The sequence below is a fragment of the Diorhabda carinulata genome, chromosome X, assembly GCF_026250575.1.
Source record: "Diorhabda carinulata isolate Delta chromosome X, icDioCari1.1, whole genome shotgun sequence".
In the NCBI taxonomy this organism is placed as follows: Eukaryota; Metazoa; Arthropoda; class Insecta; order Coleoptera; family Chrysomelidae; genus Diorhabda; species Diorhabda carinulata.
The window spans coordinates 9,151,958-9,173,029 of NC_079472.1; the positions used below are offsets into that span (position 1 = coordinate 9,151,958).

The 21,072-nt window shown below is 31.7% G+C and overlaps 1 protein-coding gene across 5 annotated transcripts in view; it reads left to right on the forward strand.

The window, feature by feature from the left end:
- The window catches only part of LOC130901434 (metabotropic glutamate receptor 2), a 602,363-nt gene that overhangs the window by 569,247 nt on the left and 12,044 nt on the right, over positions 1-21,072 (forward strand). For all 5 annotated transcript variants that reach the window (XR_009060283.1, XR_009060285.1, XR_009060284.1 and 2 more), the window contains 3 exons: positions 8,499-8,632; positions 12,219-12,544; positions 20,852-21,014. Coding sequence is in view for 2 of the 5 variants with exons in the window: in XM_057812830.1 (XP_057668813.1) it covers positions 8,499-8,632; positions 12,219-12,544; positions 20,852-21,014 (623 nt within the window). In the remaining 3 variants the exon portion in view is untranslated. The remainder of the gene's footprint in view (positions 1-8,498; positions 8,633-12,218; positions 12,545-20,851; positions 21,015-21,072) is intronic.

A 21,072-nucleotide genomic window follows, 5' to 3' on the forward strand; every position in this document is an offset into this window, starting at 1 on the left:
TGTTTTAAAATCATGTATATATGTAGTTGAAGTAGTTGAAATGACAAATAATGAGGTCCAATTTTTGTTAAATAAACGTGCAATTATTTTAAAATTGGCTTCGTATCATTCAAATACAGACCTCTCGTTCGTGTATGTATCACCCTGTATATATTTTGTACAAATATTAACGCTATCATTACATCAAAAAAACCTGAACGGTAACCAGAGAAATATGTATGGTAGATGTGAATCTGCTATTACTTTTTTCTACACCAAGCACAAATATTTTTCGAGAATGAGTCCATAGGTCCGCTAAACTCCAATATAATGTTTGTCTATTATACATTCCATTCATTTGCTTTTTCTTTCTCGGTGACATTATTGGTTCCATAATTCTATCAGAGATTCGGTTTTTGTCTCTAATAACCGACATTAATGTTAGTTTCCTCTTAATTTCCTTTTTCTTCTAACCATTAATCGTCCCTTTGTGTCCCGAAAGCTCTGATACACAAGAAACGTCTCTGCCAAAACACCTAATATTTTATAAAGTATACTTTGCAAAACTTAAAAATATATACGAAAATTTACAGAGGAGACTTAAAACATCGGGGAATCACACTAAGTGTATTCAAAGATAAAAGCATGAAGAGTGCCTCCAATGCGGCTATATATATATAGGGACTTGATGAAAAGCCATGCCGTATTCATATAAGAATATGTGAATGTACACATAGTATGACTATTAATAACAATTTTGACGCTGTGAAATATTTTATTGTGACTTTGTACATTCTTACTTATTAATAATTACTCAGTATTTGTATTTAATTATATTATTTATTGACAAATTTGCAAAAAATAAAATAAGTTATGTCTAATCGATTAATTTTTGTCCCCAAATATATGGTTCCATTTATGCCTTTCTATTGCTCCAGTTTGTATATTATAATAAAAATCGAATTTCTGAAACTCTTCTATTTCCAAGAATTTTAAAAATATGCGTAAAAGTTCGTGCGGGGTGTATTTTTAGATCATCTATAAAAAATTCAGGTGGTAGGAGTTTCTTTTAAAATTCAACGAAGTCTTGGCTTTGATGTGTATCTATCGATAAGTTCGAGGAAATTAAAAAGTAATTTCGCACAAATGCAGATTTCTTTTAGATTTTCTAATTTAAAAGGCATTCAAACTAAAGCAGCTTTCCTGAAAACATCACGAACTTCATATTGGATTTTTCTCTCCAATTTGGTTGTTATATTCCCATGAAAAAGAGGCAACTCAATAATCAAAGAAAGATTAGTTTACTCAGTTCATATCAAATAATATCTAGTATAAAGTGTATTTAAAATTCATCGCCCTCATTATGTGATGCCTACAACCCTTTTAATAAGAATTTAATACGGACATTTCCACATTAATTATGAATACAATTGTATATTCTTATTATAATTTATATTGTTCCAGGTATTGTAATACGTTAACGTGCACATTAACTAGATAATCTGAAAATTTGCTGGTACCATACGTTAAAGTATGGAAGTTAAATTGAGGAGGCTTATACGTTACCGAGGTAACGTTTAAATATAAGAACTCACACATGGGCTCCTTAAAGACAATAGTAAAGTTACTGTTCTAGATCTAGTTATCTTGAAAAAAAAACGAAAGCTAGGTAAAAAGTATTGATTCTAATATAGCTCTAATACATAATAAATAGGTTATCTAATTGGTTTGGTGTGTTGTTTGCTCTAAAGAGTAATCAGGTGCTGTAAAAACTGTAATTGAAAATTTCAAGAAAAACTGAGAAAAGCAAGAGAAGTTTATGGCAAATGATGATGTTCCTGATGTCGAAATTTCCTTAGGCTTAGCCACGACAAAGCGGTTAATAAGTCATGGCAGTGCTTCGGGAAAATAAATCATTCTATGAAGTGGAATTTCGCAATATAATTGCCTGTCAGGTGTCTGTCGTAAGTCTGTCGATTACGTAGGTATTCTGCAAATTATCTGTTTGATGTAAGAATTGAATCAATTTTTCCCACTTTAACTGATTAATATAGATAGTGTTTACCGACAAACCTAGGTTTATACGACTTATAACGGCGGTCTGGGGGTAGTTTAAACTGATATGAGACCGAGAATTCCAGCCTAGCTGATTTAAAATGTTATTGTTTTCACGATATTACCTTGAGTTGAGGTGGATAGAGAGGAGTAGTACAATATGTGTATATGAAAAGTGTCCATCGAAATGCGTTAAATAAAGATGGCACACATATCAGCAACCAGGATCAATTTTAAACGAAGTGCTGAGTATTATAAGTGAGAAATGTGAAATAAAATCAATCTTAGTGTTCTTCTAGTTTATATTTTCCAACTCGGCATACTTCAATTCATCTACAATTGCTACATATATACTTTTCTTCATCAGCGCCAATATGGAAGGTTTTTACACTCTTATTTATCGTAAACAGTTAGACACTTTCTCAACTCCCAAAAGTATTTTGGTTTCGCTAAAAGTACGATGTGCTTTTAATGTTTGATGAACGACCTAGTTATATTTCCCTGAAGGTAACAATTAACAAAAATTGTGACTTGCAAAATAGAGAAACTTTGCCATTTGTGAAATTGAGCCTTAGCACTTGAACTTGAAAAATTTTAGACATTCGCACCAAGAACGTTGAACATGTATCAACTGCTCTTGGTGTTAGCACACGAACTGCTTTTTTCATGATTCTATGTAAGTGGAAAACAAAGTATTTTAAAGAAAAGCTCTTGATTGGTTTCACATGTAGAACGAGTATTAAACGAACGTGATCAAACTTTTATTTTCACTAATCATTACAATTGATAGAAGGGATAAAGAGATAAAATTTATATTTACTTACCAATAGTATGCAGACTGTGAATCAGGTAATGGTATTGTAAATCACCAGACCTCATGTTAATCTACTATCCAAACGGTTTCCAAGATACTTCATATCTTATTTTTGGGATATTTCGATGTTATTCAAACTTAGGGAGGTTCTGGTGTTATAAAAATTCATATGTACTGATTCACTTTCTTTGACCTTGATTCGCCACTTTATCAACCTAGATTTTGACTAAAGTAGTTTGAAGAAGTATTTTCATAAAAACCTTTTCTCAGTTGTAGTCACCCTGTCATAATCATTATTTCCAAAATACTGCCTAGAGAAAAGATGACATTGACTTCATAAGAGAAATATTTAGTTCGATTTTCCTTTTCTTATTGATGTAAGCATGCAAGAGGCTGACAAACTTCATATTTTCAACATTCAACATAAGGCAAAGTAGCCTAGAATAGCATACCATTTTTTCTATTAAGTAGTACTTGTAAACTGGAAACTGCTGGGCTGAAGTAATTTTTCTAAATGTTAAAATGTTAAGGTATAGTATTTTCATCTTGATGCCCTTATGACATCGTTTATTTAAACATCTTATTTTATTGTAAAAACCATGAGGAATAAAATTTACTATTTTACCCGCACTGCTATGGCTTGAATGGCATACTTAGAAAACTTGCCTGATACCTGAAAACGTCGAAACGCTTCAGGATCAAGTAAGTGAGTACGTAGATTGCAGCGTTTTTTAATGTAAAAAAAAAGGATATATACAAAGACTGAGTATAAAGACTACAATGAGCCAGTAAATAAAATGTATGATGCCATTCTGTTGCGCAACATTTATGGCATCCAAAGTAAGTAGGACTGTCGAATATTTGGTATTTGTATTGTATTTTTTTAAAAGGCTGGAAAATTCTTCAGTCTTCCAGCCATATTCTCGCGAAAATCCAACAGAGGCCATTGGATCTCCATCTAAAAACTCCACCTTATAATTTTTCTGTGAGAAAGTACCATTAATACCCTCTCCAGCACCCGCAATTAAACTAATCTGCTTTTTACCAGTTGGGGCAAATATTTTTGGGGAATTTTGGGAATTAAATAGTCCACTTCCGTTTTATAAACGGTAGACCGTTAGCTATCCCATCTCCCCAATGGATCTCAATATAGGTGATTGGTTTTCCTTACGTATTTACCAACCATTTCTAAAAAAAGTGCATTTATTTTCTCAATATACTTATGTTGATGACTTGGCAATATATACATATCAACTCGATTATCTTTAGAAGTATTCACCAATAATGAAAAGTTTAGAATAGCATACTACGCCCATGGTACCATTCAACTAAACATAATTAACTTTTACAAAAGCAATGAAAACATAACAATTTTCCAACTAGTAAAACACATCAAATATAATCTATTGCCAAGTACTAACCTACAGTTTTGTTGAAAAATGACACTGGCAAGGAATATTTAAACTTCAACCACGCACGAATAGAATATTTCTGGAATTCAAAGTTCAACAACTGGCAGCACATAAAATTTTGCTCATTTCGTGAGAAGTTCTTTTTGAAATCGCTAATATGTTGTTTCACCGTAGTACCCTAGTATGTCATTTTAGGACACATATTTAGAAAGATAAGTACAAACTATTAACTTTATTTTGACCTAATTAACTTTAGAGCATACTTCCGCAGCATACTGTATATTCAATGAGCACCTGGTGTGATATTTTAAGTAATGGTTGTAATTGATACAACTAACTAAGCCGACGCTACAAACTTATCAGGGAACGATCCTAATCATTTACTAATAAATGTCAATAAAGAACAAGCCGAGGAAATTACCACGACTCTCAATTCCTGTATTTATTAATTCACTGTTTAGAGCCCGAGGAAGCCCTTCAGGATAGTTCTCCCTCTCGAACATTGCTAATTTGTTTATGAAAAAAATAAATAAATTATCAAGAACCGATATAGAAATGAATTTTCTCCAAAGAAATACAACTATATCACATTAAAGCAAAAAATCTCGAAAATGTCGAAAAATTGATACATACAGGGGAATTTGTGATTAATGATATATATAATATACTAAGAAAATATAAGGAAATACTTAAGAACTGTTAGAGACAAAAAACGTGATGAGGAAATAAAATGAATTATTTCAGAAATTAATAGCGACCATTATATTCTATTACAATTAAATGCATTGGAGTAAAACTAATTACATATACATTAAAACTTCTACTGGCTAACAAATAAACTTGGTATAAAATATTATACCAGGAATCAAAAAACAAAAATGAGAAAAATAACTACCAATACAAAGTGATTAAAGCATATATTCATCATAAGTATTCACCTAAAAGTTATATTTTTTTAGTCGAACAACTATCTTGTTGGCTATATGCGCACTCTTATTTGATTCTATACACTCTTGACAAACAAGTAAATAATTCTAGAATTATTTACTTGTGTGTTTACTTGGATTTCTAGAACAATATATTACTGTTTTGATGCAAACATACCGGTATTTTAGTTACTCGATTCTTTGACTTCGTTGCACTCGACCTCGTTGCAACATGTAATAGTAATAGAAACAAAAATTGTATCGTTCCACAATTTATTCCTAACATTTTAACATTTTAACAAATGTGTGAAATTAACTTCAAGAATATATATCCAAATTTTTTAGCGGGCGGGAAATATATTGGAAAGGGTTATATTCCACCTTCAGAAAAAAAATTAGTGGTCCCGAAAACATATGAAAACTATTTTCAGAATTTTAGGTCCACTAGTAGAGCGCCTATTTAAAAATATGAAATCAAAGAAGCATTTTTCTCAATTTACCCAATTATAAGGCAATTTATATATAATTATCGAAGTCTTCAACAAATTCTGCAATTTTTGATCTCATTAAGTCTATCTCTTAATATGAGAAAATGAGGTTTCTGAAAAACGTAGCGAGAGTGCTGTGATTTCAATGTAACAAAAAATCAGTAGTTTTATTATAAGAAATTATACCCTATATCCATGTGAAATGACACAGATCCATATTTATAGGTTTTCAATGAGAGAAATACGTCACATTTATATCCCACTTTTTCTATCCACAGATAACGTTTAAGAAATTGAGATCGGAGGTTAACGTCCTACGAAACGCGCCATTCTTTGTCTAGATTGTGTTTTTTTTATTTTATACTTGTTGTCGAAATATATAACTCAAAAGTTCTTTATAAAGTGTTTCGTCAATATAGAGTTTAGAGCCAGACAACTTGATAGAAAAGCGACAAATGAGGATATCGTAAATAACCCTCTGATGCCCGGATTTTAGCACTTTAATTATTTCCTAGAACATAATTGTTTCCTATTGAAAATAAATTACCCCAAGAAGATAAATTTGATGATGAGAAAAATAATTTCCTGGAGTGTGAAGCATCCGAATTAATGGATAAAAGTCCTACCTTGATTATATGGAGTGTAACTGTAGATAGCTATGTTTAACTCTTATCTGATCGTTCAATTAATTAATTAATTAACCAATTAAGTGACAATTGATGTGCGATAATCAAATTTTTCAATAAAATTGCGCAATTTTTAATTTCTCAAGCTATTGTCCATTCAAATAGGATGTGGGGCAGAATAGAAGCCTTGTTATGAAAAAATGCCTGTGAGTTCGGCTCTGCTTAACCAATTTTCACAAACAGGATGTTGTGTATTTTGCAGCAATTCAGAATATATAAATTTCAAGCAATTTTATGAGCGACATAAATGCTAGATGGCGTTTATCTTGACAAATCTGCATGAACGCATAAACGTTTGAGTAGATCTATCGAAAGTGATTGTTAATCAGAGCTTGAATTTTCGATATTTTGGTATTAAGAACGATCATTGCACTGGCTTTTGAATATGATACACGATGTTTCTAAAAAACTCACATGAATTTTGTGCACAGTTGAGGTTACGTTTCATAGTAATGGTAAAGTAAATCGCCATAATATGCACTACTGGTCCGTAACGAATCCTCGCAGGATGAAGGATGTGTGGTGCGGAATTCTAGGCGACTTCTTAAGAGACGTTGGTACATGATGTTTGCCAGCACATTATTCCATATATAGAATATATTTATATCAAACATCCACTAATAGATGGACTGGAAGTTGACGTTTATTTATTTGGCCATCCAGATCTCCAGACTTACCTTGTCTATATTTGCATTTGTGATCTCATTCATATCAATAGACTTACTATAAAAAATGATATGATTGAAAAAATACGTAAGGCAATATATATGACTTTGATAGCATAAAATGAAATTATTCCTATAATTTGTGCAACAAATTAAGAAGTATGCTTTCGGATGAGACGTTGGATGCGTTGTTATTTCTTAGATTTTATTTTCGTGGCTTAAATAAGTAAATTATAGTTTCTGGTCTATTTGATTTAAAATATAAGTCCTATTAACATTGATCTCTTTTGACAAATTTTAAGAAGTTAGTTTTAAGTTTATTTTAAAATAAAATAAACAAACTAAGCAATAATTTATTAAACTATTTTAAAAGAGCCTAGTTTGTTAATTTTATCAGAAGAAATTATGATTTTGTTTTGTTTTTGAAGATATAAAATAAAAGGTTGATTTTGATATGTTTTACTTTCTATTACCAATACAATCCCGGAATCCCGGTATTAACTGTTTATAATCCCGAAATCCCGGGACTAGAAAAATCGACCGGGATCGAATCCTCTATACACATGTAATCTTGCCTCGTGGTTTCCCTTACCAATCCTCATGAATCAATAGCTTAAAAATATATGGGTAACATAAAAAAAATGAAGAAAATTATTTAGTTGGTTCATCATTGGTTGGGTAGTCACCCACACACCACACGAAAGTTCCGGCTACCAAAAGAGTGTAGTGTATACTCAGGTGAAATGCTGTACATCACGCTCTTGTTGAGTAATCCAAAACCGAACTCACTCAGTCCCATAAACTCAATTAAAAGATACATATACAAGCTGTTCTATAGTACAAACAATTGTTTCACCAACCGTTTACACTAGAAGTGAACGTAACACTCATCTAACTTCCTTCGCATAATGGAATCGACGGTAATGGATAAGCAGATACTGCTGTCCAAGGACATATATTATTGGAAATATCTCAAATATATACATATATCCACAGAAACGATGACATTTTTATCAAAAAGTTAATCAAGGAAAAATTCAAAAAGTTGACGAACAACATATTCTCCAAAACCTTAAGCCACAATTCATAGATCCACTACTCTCAACATCCAGACAGCTAGATCAAATCAAAATATCAAAACTCGCTCGGCCATGCTCGACTTACTCATATAGTATAGCCAAGGAAAACCCTCCTAAATGTAGACTGGCCATTCAACATATTCCTATGGACTGCCCACAATTCCAAGAACAGAGAAAAAAGAACAAAATTTTCAGTGTAGTGAACAAAAATCTAATAACTCTAGAACAAATACAAAAAACAATACCTGAAAGACATAGAACTACATAATAATGTGTAGCGGATGTTTCATATGAAATAGAATAATAGAAGTAGTAACTTATATAACGTAAGGTTAAGTACTAACCATTAGCGATTGAAACACACCCACATCAAAATTATATTCAATTGTTTCAGCCATACAGTTCAAAATGGGTCATCCGACTCTACCAGAATCCGTATGTAGTCTTCCATGCCTGCGAGGACAAGCGAAGAAGTATGTAGAAGGGGAACGTTGCTGTTGGCACTGTTTCAACTGTACACAGTATCAGGTAATTCTTTTTATACTGTTTCATAAGAGAAACCAAGACAATTTCTAATTTCAAATAGCCCTTGATGACTGTAAAATTCCTTGAAAAACTATTTAAGAAGCCAGTCGATTCATTTCACCTGTGAAGATAGTGAACATATTTCAGTTCATATCCCGAAATTCTCATAAACAATTAGCGACTCAAATTTAGTCGATCAAGAAAAAAATCTTAAAAAAACTAGAATGACTTGAACTAGGTAAAACACGAAGCCATGATTAGAGTGTTATATACAGGTCTGGAAACGAGCGCTGAATTATGTCACTCTGTCGCCGCCTGGGCCAGGGGTTAATAATCAAATGCGCAATGCAGTTTCACGGTGCCATTTTTGTTTTAACCTTATAATGGTTTTAATATTTTTATAAGTAATGAATTGTTATCAATAAAATTAGTTGATATACAACCTAATATATAAAAATAGTGAGTATTATGAATGCTTGAAGTTTTGCTTCTGATGTCATTAAGAATAAATGATGATAGTTATCAAAATAGATATACATAGAGAAGATGTTCAAGAGTTTGAATTCGCCGATAACAAAGATTTTTTAGAGCTAGCAGAATTAGACTGTTTCTAAGGTTTTCACGAAATTTTAGCAACAGAGAAAATCATTTTTTCAAATGGAATGAAGAGGAATACATAGCTCAATTTCGACTAAATAAAGGAACGGAAACAAGACCAGGAACATCACAAACGAAACAACTCTTGGAAACTTGAAGACATACACATACAAACTCAAATTACATAGATATTGAATAAATTCATCTCACAAATTTATTGAAAAAAGTCAATAATTTTTTATTCGTTTAAATGAGGTCTATGTCTAGAGTATAAAGAGCAGCAAATTATTTCTCTTGAGTTACTTGTTTGATCTGTTAAATTGCGTAGAGTATTCTATTATATTCCAGCAGTCATTACTCCATCCTCACAGGTAATAAGTTCTCTAAACATACACCAAGCGCTACTGTTTCCTATTTTTCAGGAGGTTGTAGAGTAATATATTCAGCTTCTTCCATTAATAACGAAGAAAAACCTCAGTGAGCGAAACAGTTTTTTTATAGTAGTAGCAGTTACGTTTCGCCAAGCTTTATCAATCATTCTCATTACTTGTAATACATCTATATGAGAATCTTTCTTCTTTTCCATATTCCTAAAACAACTTTTTTACGGTATAATGACAAAAATTTTTGATGATGCCCTGATCCATCGGTTGCAAGTATGATGTGGTGTTAGGTGGTGAAAACTCGACTTTTATTGATTCCATTAATGGTATATCGTTATGTGCTGTGCAATTATCAATGAATAATAGGATTTTTCTTCTTTCTTTAGTCATTTTCTTATCGATTTCTATGAGCCAGTTTCAGAAGATTCCAGATGTCATCCATGCTTTTCATTTCGTTTCATATTTCAATGGCAGCGATTTACATTTTGAAAAACAGTGAGGTTTTTTGATTTTCCGATGAGTAAAAGTGAGAATTTTTCTGTACTTCATATGTTTCCAGCAAGTAAAATTGTAAAATATGTCATTTCTAAGAGTTTTATCAGAAGGACATTTAAAAAATGAACACCTATGGATAATTGTTCTTTTTATTGGTACCAATACATAAAATTACTCATTCATCATCAGTTTATAACTTATGCTCCATACATGATTTCCGAATTTCTCTCCCTCAGGTTATCAGAAAACTGCATAACTCCATATTACTCTTATCTCAAAAATAAATTGTCAAATTTTGTGCTCCAGGACTCCAATATATTCTTATCAAACCTCCAATACTGATATTTACTTAAAATTCTCTTAATATTTCTTAAAATGTATGAAATAATTTTACGATATCCTCTGTTCAGAATCAATTCCGAAATTTTTTATATTGTTTTTTCAACAACCACCACTTCCAAGCATTATTTTTCATAAACCACTGTTTGTTAGTAATCAGATATTGATGTATTAATAATTTTTTATTAATGGAAATCAATTATAAATCTTTTAGATTCATTGTCTTTCTCAATAGTCGACATATTACATAATTACTTAAATAATATATATCCCAAATGTTCATTTAATACATATTATAAAATTTTAATTAATTTATAGTCTATCATTTCATTTATATTTTTTCTAATAACTAAATATCTTCAACCTAAATTTGAATTTCTTATATGTAATTTTCTTATCTATATTTTTATACATCGAATTAATTTCTTCCAAATAAAATCCTTTTGAATTCTTGGAATTAAAAAACGTCTTCTATGAAAAAAACATAGTACAAATATAATAAACATATTTTGATTATAATGCAGATTTGCAGGTGTCTCTTGATAAAACTGTAGACATAACTCACTTTTCTTTTTTGGATGGAATTGTATACCCAATTTGAAGCTTTCGGTATTGATCGCGATACAAAAACTATTATTATTCATAAATTCATCAAAAAGTGGTCTAAAAGCAGTACTATTGCATAACGATAATACATACCCCTCTATTCCTGTGGGTCATGCAGTTTCTTTGAAAGAAACCTACGAAAATCTAAGAGTTGTACTTGAGAAGATGAAGTGTGAAAAATAGTCTTGGGGGATCTCCGTAAATACTGTTTTTTATGTTATTACGTTAGAAAAGTTTGGCCATCCAGGACATGTTTAACTTAGAAAATGTAGTCGATCCAGCATTAGTTCATTAGTGTCAACTTGTACATTCCTAAAGTTAGGAATAATTAAAAACTTCTTAAATCTCTTACTTACTTACTTAAAAGAAGAGAGGAAAAATTAGAAGAAAATAAACGACAATACTTTCAACAGTAATATGAATAAAAAAGAGAGCAAGGCTTGAGAATCCTTGGTACACGTTTTTACTGTTCTCGGAAATGTGAGAGTTAAGAACTATGAAACACTTTTAAAAGATACGGTTCAAGCCTTCGCATATTATCTGTGAAATTTCCTTCAAAATGCATATTCTGGACTCACATCTAAACTGTTCACCTAAATGTATGAAAGACATTAGTGATGAGCACGGTAAGCGTTTTCACCAGGATATAGCACGCAAAACATATAACGTTGGACGTTGAGAAGAAAAGCTGGTATATCTCGATTACAATAAAAGAATAGTTCAACTTTACACTTTTAAAATTAGAAAATGTCTTAATATAAGAAAGTTTCATTTGAGCTGTAAGTATTTTCATCGATGTCGACAAAAAACCCGAGCTAACTAAGACATATTGTTTTCACCACTCTCAAAATCAGTTAAATTTTTTGCATGGGTTTGCAGAAGATGTTTATTCGTTGACTAGTGTAATTGGTATTTTTCCTTTTAATATAGGCCTTGATTGTGAATGTGTGAAATTAACTTTCTAAGGATAAGCCACAGTATTACTATAAATGTACTGCTATAAGTTCAAGACACCGTTATTTGACTTTCGGCTTTTTTAAATCCTATAGATTTATACAACTTGAGACGGTTGTGGCAACCTCTACTTTTATACGGTTATTGTGTATCTAACATTCAATTAGCTAATAATCCTATATGGTCGATTATATCATCTTCTTTCTTGTTTACAGATTCGTCATAAAGACGATCCGACACACTGTACGAAATGCCCAATGGGAACTCTACCGGATAAATATCATGAATACTGTGAAGACATTCCTGAAGAATATTTACAACCAGTTAGCGGTTGGGCGATAGGAGCGATGGCTTTTAGTTCCACTGGAATTTTGATTACGATTTTCATATTCGGCGTGTTTATCAAACATAACGAGACGCCTATTGTAAGAGCTTCTGGGCGAGAATTGAGTTATGTTTTACTCAGCGGTATACTCATGTGTTACAGTGTAACTTATGCCCTCATTTTGAAACCAACGGATATCGTGTGTGCCATACAAAGGTATGTGAAAACAACTATTTTGTTTTCCAATTCTATTTGAACTTAGATAAAAAATACTTTTTGTTCTACTAGTATTGAACACTGTATGAGGATTAAATCCTTAAAAATTGATGAAAACAGCGAAACAAAGTAAGAAATTTCATGATACTGGATTTGGTCTTACCAATAATACTTCAAATAAGTCAGCTACACTAGTGAAACATTTATAACATTCCAATTTTTAAAATTAAAGTTTTGTGTTATTTATTTTTATGATAAAATAATGATTCAAAACCTGATAGCAATTGTATTACCTTTAGCAATTAGCTTGCTCTTGTGCCTTAACCATTATTTTCTCGTAAGATCTCTTTTTGTTATACCAAGTTTCTTAGTAGTTTCTTTCATATGCACTCTATACCAATTTTATTCTTCGATTAATTTCTAGTACTAGTGATCCGAAGCTGTGTATTAATTGGCCCAGATCAGGGCCGGATTAAGCTAGGGGCTTGGGGGGGCTATAGCCCAGGGCCCCAGGTCCAAGAGGGCCCCATCATTTGGAAATCATTCTGTATTTTTTGATATGTTGATACCACAAATCTAACGTATTGATATTATTTTGTGAACTTTTCCGGGTTTTCGAATTCCTTAAGGGGGCCCCGTCATTATTTTAGCCCCGGGCCTTAAAAATCTTAATCCGGCCCTGGCCCAGATATATATATATATATATATATATATATATATATATATATATATATATATATATATATTCAATTTTCAGTTTGATATTATATTATTAGGACGTCCTGTCTATCTAACAGCTCATAGTATATTACTTTGGTTTTAGATAAGTTCATTTTTAGGCTTTCTCAATCGGTAGCTTCGTTAAGTTCATTTATTTGTTCACTTGTCTTTTCGGAATTATTGGAAATTAGAAAGTTGTCATAATCTTAGATGGTTGAGGTATTGTCTATCTATTCTTAGACCGGTGTTGTCTCATTCCAATTCACGGAATATTTCTTCCAATATTGCTGTGAAGAGTTTCGGACAGATTGCTTTATTCCTATGCTGGTCAGGAATTTAGGAATCCCATTATATACCACGACTTTCGATTTATCTTCCTCTTATATTCTGATGCTGACGAAAAATACTTGATTTGTCGACCACTAGTTAAGGCTTTTATAATCGCATTGGAATATATACAGCCGAAGGCCCACTTCGTATCCTTTTTGTTCGACTCAAATTTCTCAACTTCTCCTAGATATTGTATTACTACTGTACCCCATGATTGTTGAGCAGTGCACGTAGTGAATAGTTCGATTTGATTTTGAATTCTGAGATTAATTAGACTTAATTTACCAAAACACACAAATATGTAGAAGTATACAAAAATATGGATGTAATATTAGAATAACTAACCAAAATTGAATAATTTTTCTCCCAAAATAATGTGATGTGAGTATTTCAAAATTATGAAATAAGATTTAAATTGAATTGTCATTATTAGTACCATGTGTGGTATCGGTCCGTCAAGAAATGGATAATTAGTCGATTATTTGAATAGAACTAATTAGATTGGTAAATCGCTCCCTTTAGAACGGAAGACACATTAACCGGAGTTTCTACTTCTATACGTGTACGACAAGCACCTGTGAAAAGGGTATAGTGGAGGAATACCCCAAAATCACTCTTTACAGATCAATTGATCAATTATGAAATGAAATGTCCTAGTCTCTCGGTTGTAGCTGTTGCCGTGTCATTGATTGTTGAGTTTAATTAAGTGGTTGTATTATTATGATTGAGACCGAGTGAATCCCGAAAATCTGAAGAAAGAAAGAAAGAGAGAGTAAATTTCACTGAGATCGTTGATATCTGTTTCATTGTTAATACAGTTGTTAAGTTGAGAGATATAGGCCAGTTGTTGTTTTGTGTTCTTTAGTTGTTAATACACTTGCAGCGACAAAATCCATCTAATGATCAGGTGAATTAACATGATCAGCTAGTGCACATTTTTCTGGATGTAATATGCAATCACACCTATGGGAAATGATTCTATTGTATGAGGATCTCAAGGTTTGACCGGTGTATTTTTTGGTACAGTATTTACAACAGTGTAAACAAAATTACTAAGTGCAAAACAAAATTTTTATCTTTTATTTTGGAGACAGATTTGATTGTTAGCACTGTTTTATTGGTAATGTTGAATTTATTAGTATAATTTTTCACAATATAAACTTATATACTTCTAAATATTTTCTTTGGTAACTATTATCCCAAACCGTTACTATGCAAATTGTTGTTTAACAGTCATCATCCATACATGAACAAAATCGGGTTAATCTCAACTCCACTCCTAGATCAAACTATGTATCTGAACTGACTCAACGTTTTACAATTTATACTTATTCAACATACATAAGAGAGAATACTTCTAGTTTCTCTAAACTTCTAAATTATAATAATAAATTCAAGATTGCCAATACAGTGCTGACAATTAATTTTCCAAAGTGAAAGATAAAACTTCTCCTTTTGCACTTTCTAATGTTATCCACAGGGTCTCTTGAAAAGACTGTAACAAAAAATACATAATTAAACCTTAGCATCCTCATTCAATAGAATAATTTCCCATAAAAGTGATTGCAGATTACGTTTTTAAAGATGTGCACTAGCTGATCATGTTTATTCAGCTTTGACGCTGTATTAACAACTGAAAAATAACAAAAAGAACCTTCCTGGAAATTATCTACATCTCTCAACTTAACAACTGTATTAACAAAAGTACAGAAATCAACCATCTAAGTGAAATTTACTCCTTCTTTTGTTCATTAGATTCTCGGGAATCACTCGGTCTTAACCATAATAATCAATCTCAATTAAACGCAAGTTAACAATCAATGACACACTGTAACAGTTACAAATGAGGGACGAGGACCTTTTAGGAATGATTTATTTCTCCACTGTACCCTTTACACAGGTGCTTGTCGTACACGTACACAAGTAGAATCTCCAATCAACGAATCTTCTGTTTTGAAGTGAGCGATTTACCAAGCAAGCAAAGTTGAGTCTCGCCAACCAATCTAATTAGTTCTATTTAAATAATCGACTAATTGTCGTTGTCAACATCGCTTCTTAAAGAAAATACAATGTCACTACCATAGTTCAGGAAGCGGCATTCCATTTCTAGACTCAACGATACCACAATGGTAGTAATAAAGATAATTCAATTTTAATCTTATTTTATAATTGCCAAATATTTACATTACATTATTTTGGAAGCAAATTTATTCAATTTTAGTCAGTTATTCTGATATTTCATCCATATTTTTACATATTTTAGAGTCCTTTGTTTACTATTTACCATGTGGTTAAACAATCATGGGCTACCGCAGTAATGCAACGTCTAGGAAACCATCCTAAATTGAACGTAAGTCATTTCCCTACATAAGTAAGGATTTATCAAAAGTCATTTTAGAACCCATATGTTTTTCCTTTTTTATACATGTTTGGGATCATAATAATCAAGTCTAACTTGTAATTTTCATTCTATACTGTAGTTTCCCTGATGATGCGAAGAACACTTTCCGGAAGCTAGAAATTAAAGTTTGATGATGAATAGTTCTCATTTCCAAATTTGCTGCCATCCTCTAGTTCTTGTTCTGACTAGTCAGCAAAGACTACCCGTCTTGATATGTTACAGCAAATTTTTTTTATTAATATACAGCGCTTTTATAATCTACTCCATGAGCAGAGTAATTAGTAAATTGTTCAAGTGACATAAGTCAGGAGCTATCTATTGATGGTACTCTGAGAGTATTTATTATGGAAGATCTTCTGGCTATATGCAATCTTTTTGCTAGTGGCTGAGTGTATAGATTATTTATTAATTGTTGTGGTTATTGGATCGAATATCTTGGGGAATAGTTCTTATCTTTGATTAGTGGGATGTTCAGATTGCTATCAATTGTTTGTTTTTTTTTTATTACAAAATTCGCATCAACCGTATACTGGTTATTAGCGATTTAGTAAAGATTAAGTATTTAATCTATGAATAATTGTTAAATCAATTTTATAATAGAGATCTGTTTAAGGTAATTTTTAAGGTAAGTAATGTTGTATTTTGGTCCTAAAATTTCACGTATTGTTCCGAGTGGTAGATTTGATGATGATCTTTCTGAGTTAAGAGATGGACATTCTGCGATTATGTGTTTTATAGTTAATTTGCAATTGCAGTTGCTTCGTGTTTCGCATCAAATAAGTAGCTGTGCGTCAGTGGCGTATGGCCTAGACGCAGACGTGTTAGAAGAACTTCATCTCTGCGATTTTTCGGTAGTATTGACCATGGTTTTATTGAGTGTTTCACTTCACGAAGTTTGTGTGTGGATGTTGACCATTTGATCTCCCATTCATTAAACACTTTACGCTTTAAGATTGTTTTAATATCGGTAGTAGTTAAAAAGTTCACGCACTCCGCACTATCACTAATTACAGCTTCCTTAGCCGTCAGGTCTGCCTCTTCGTTTCCTTTTATTCCAATGTGTGAGGGGATCCAACAGAATACTATTTTTTTGTTGTTGTCTTGTATGTATTGCAGTTGTTGCTTGATTTTGATTACTAATGGATTTGTGGTGTGAATTTTTTGAAGACTTTGGATTGAGCTAAGAGAGTCTGTGAGTATGACATGATTAGGCTCGTTTGATGAAGCGGCGATATCAATTGTTTGGTTAGTAACGTACCAAGGGGCTCTACCCAGCATACCACCAGATTGGTATAGATATAGTTTTGTAGATGAGCAATTTATTTTCGAGTCTTAGTTGAGACCTTTTATTGAGTAACCATTGTTTATTTTTTAGTTTAAAATCTGTTTTCTCTTGTTTTTGATATGTGTTTTCCATGTAAGTTTTTTATCCAAATGCAAACCTAAGTACTTGACATCGGATTTTTTCGAAATAGGAATATTATCGATGAACATTAGCGAACAAACAGATTTTCTTGTTGTAAATGTTATTTGCTCTGATTTACTGGCATCGACGTTAATTTTCCACCGATGGAGCCAGTTTTATAACAAATTTAGATGATTATGTGATAGGTAGAGGAGGACTTCATAAATGGTCACCTCGTTCACCGGACCTTACAAAAATGGATTTTTTTGGTGGGGTTACGTCAAAAAACAAGTGTACAAAACACCCGCGACTACTAAGGAAAACATGAAAAATAGAATTTAGGAGGTTTTCCGAACTACTGATGTCAATAGGTTACTTTTGAAGATCGCATACATTATTGCAAGGAAGTAAATGGTGGTCATTTAATAAAATAGTTATCTGAAGTTTTTAGTTCTTCCTTATTTGTTATTAGTTCTTTTTGTTTAACTTGTTTATTTCAAGTTTTGTGGATACCCTATTTTCTATTACAATTTTTAAAGGTATAAAATTACTGGTTTGATTTTGTCATAAAAGCTAGAAGTATTTTAAACGTCACATTCAGTGTTTACTTGTTAAAAAGGTGAATATTTTTAAATCATAGACTAAAAATGCAATTTTCTTAAAAACAGTCAATTTTAGAGTGTAGATAATATGAAGGGATAAAATAGTTTTATAAGATGGCGAAATAATATTCTGGATGTTCCTTCAAAAAAAAAATGAAGCTAATTGGAATCTCCTGAATTAAAGCTTACCTAAAAAACACCCCAAATCCTAAACAAAACTTCTACTCTGTTCAGACATTTCAGCCATCCTTTACCTTCGTACTTACCTAACAAGTTCAGTTACTTCTCACTAATAACGTTTACTAGGCAGCATTTATAGTGCAAGTTACATTAATGAACATTGTTTAATAAGCTTTATTGCATAACGCCGACGAGGCACTTTGTAAAACATATAATTATTGTTAACTTGTAATAGTATTAGATTCTGTTCTGTCAACGCCTTCACGAAGTTAAGTAACGTAATTGGCGCAGTCAGTAGGATCTTTAACGTATCGCACGAGAAATTTTTCGGTTTCAGTGAACGACACCAGTGAAGAACTTCAGAAGAAATGAGGACCACTATTTTCCTGGGCTAAGAACTAACATCGTTTCAACCTTTAGGTTCCCTAGAATATGATAGCTTTAGTTGTAACGTAACTGATCATTATTATTTCCTTTTCCACATTCAATAATTTAGTAGTTATATAAATATATGCAAATCGTTAGTATATTTTGATGAGCGAATTTGAAGTATAAACATTCGAAGTTTATTATTTGAAAACATTATACGAGTAAATTTACAACCAAACGAAGATAATAATTTTGACTAGTTTGCACATATACACATTTCTAAAATTTTGAGGTAAACAGGGTGTTCAGCCTAAGCGCGACAACATGAAGTCTACCATCGAATTTAGCGTAAAATTCTGTATCTAGCCCTCTCTTTTCCTATCCCATAAATTGTGACGTTGCCATGTTGGAGCGGAAAATATGAAGATTTGACGAAAATTGCTGCAAATTAAGTTACTGAATTTCGAGATTTTAAAAAACGAATTACACGTTGAGAATCGTTTATTCAGTACATTTACAAAACAGTATTATGCAATAAAGCTTAATAAAAAATGTTCATTAACGTAACTCCTTTACCCTAAGAGAGAACTATGGGGATGAACCAGAGTTCGGCCGGCATCAGAGGAATATTTTTAAAAACGTCTTCTGCACTCACTGTTTCCCGTTTGGGTTGGTTCTTATTTCTTCTTATTTTAATTATTAGGTATATAACGCAGGCTGTAACTATAAGATATAATAAAATTAAATAAAAACTTAAACTTTGAAAATGAATGGGTAACGAGCTTATCTTCTCAGACAGGTTTCAGGTTAACACTATCTCGGGTAAAATTTTTTGTATGAATATTTAATTAGGGTAAATCTATGTTTTTATATTGAGGCACTCTAGATTTAAAAGTTTTAGATGAAAATTCTCTATTAAAATGTCACATTCGTTATTAAGTTCGATTAGATAACTACCGGTCACAGGAAAGTTTGTAATGGTTTTGTTGCAGTTTTGTTTGACTATAACACTATACGGGGTAATCACAATCCAATGGTCGGTTTCTAATTTCTGAATTTCGATTTCACTGATTTCACGGGATATCTCGGCAATTATAGAGATAGATTGAGAGTATTTCAACAACTGGACTTCGCCAGGAGAGTTCCTTAATATTGCTTTTCTTTGTAATCCTCGGCAGATGAATTCTTCTTGAATTATCTCTTGACACTTAGAGTTCGTAGAGTCGTAGTTTTGCTCATTTAAAAGGAGAAATTTGAATTGGGGTATTATGAGTTTGAAATTTTTTTGGTTTGAAGGTGTAGGGTAAAAATGATAGTAGCAAATATAACAACTATATATATATATATATATATATATATATATATATATATTTATATATTTAATATCTACAAAAATAGTTTCTCTTCTTTGATTCGTGTAACTCAATCGTTTATCGAGTTATTTGCTTCTAAAAAGTTCAATAAATTTTAATTTTTTCATAAAAAAATTTTATTATTCCTTAAATATGTAAGAATAATAAATTTGTAAACAAAAATAAAAAACTTCAAAGCTAATGCTCAAAATGCCCACCATTTACTTCAATACACTTTATGATCCGCTTTCGTAAAGATCTCTTAATATCAAATAATCCTTGTCTATTATTTTCAATTATATCCGCGGCTTCTTCTATTTTCCGTCGCAGTTGTGGAAGAGAAGTAATTTTTTCTTTGTAAACTAATGCCTTCATTTGCGACCAAAATGAAAAATCCAAAGGATTTAAATCAGGGCCTCTTGGTGGCCAAGCAAACTCACCCCGTATCTCGGAGACTAGCAATATTTGCCTAAGGCATGTTGAGCAGAATCATCATATTTTGAGGTCTAGAGTCTACAGTTCAGAGATTGAACATTCTTAATGAATCACCCTGTATATAGATTTATTATTCATGCTCCGTATTCCTTTTTATATCCTCTTACATCAACCTTATGAATAAAATGATGAATGAGTATTATAAAGTAATTAACTAAAAACGTTCATAATTATTAATCTTAATCTTCAATTCAACTCTATGGACTACATTTACGATTTCTCTTATATGTTTTTCCATTAAACGACCAGTGAAAATTCTCACAATATTTGATGAATTCTATTGAAAAAAACTAAATTATTTTTTATAATTCTCTTCTTTCCAGCTAGATTAATAAAAATAGAATTTTAATTTGCTTTCAAATTCTGCCCTTCTTATAAACGCTGATTATGAGCGGGAGTTATTAACTTCAGATAAGAACTCGTTTAAAATTTAATGAATAAATTTTGTTTCAGATTCAGCGCTGGTTTCTGTTTTACTGTCGTCTATGCGGCACTCTTAACGAAAACTAACCGCATATCTAGAATTTTCAACGCCGGAAAACATTCTGCCAAGAGACCGAGTTTTATATCGCCACGATCTCAACTCGTTATATGTTTCGGTTTAATAGGAGTACAGGTAATCATTGAATATATTGTCACCCAAAGGTTTCGAACTTAGTCCAATAACAAGATAA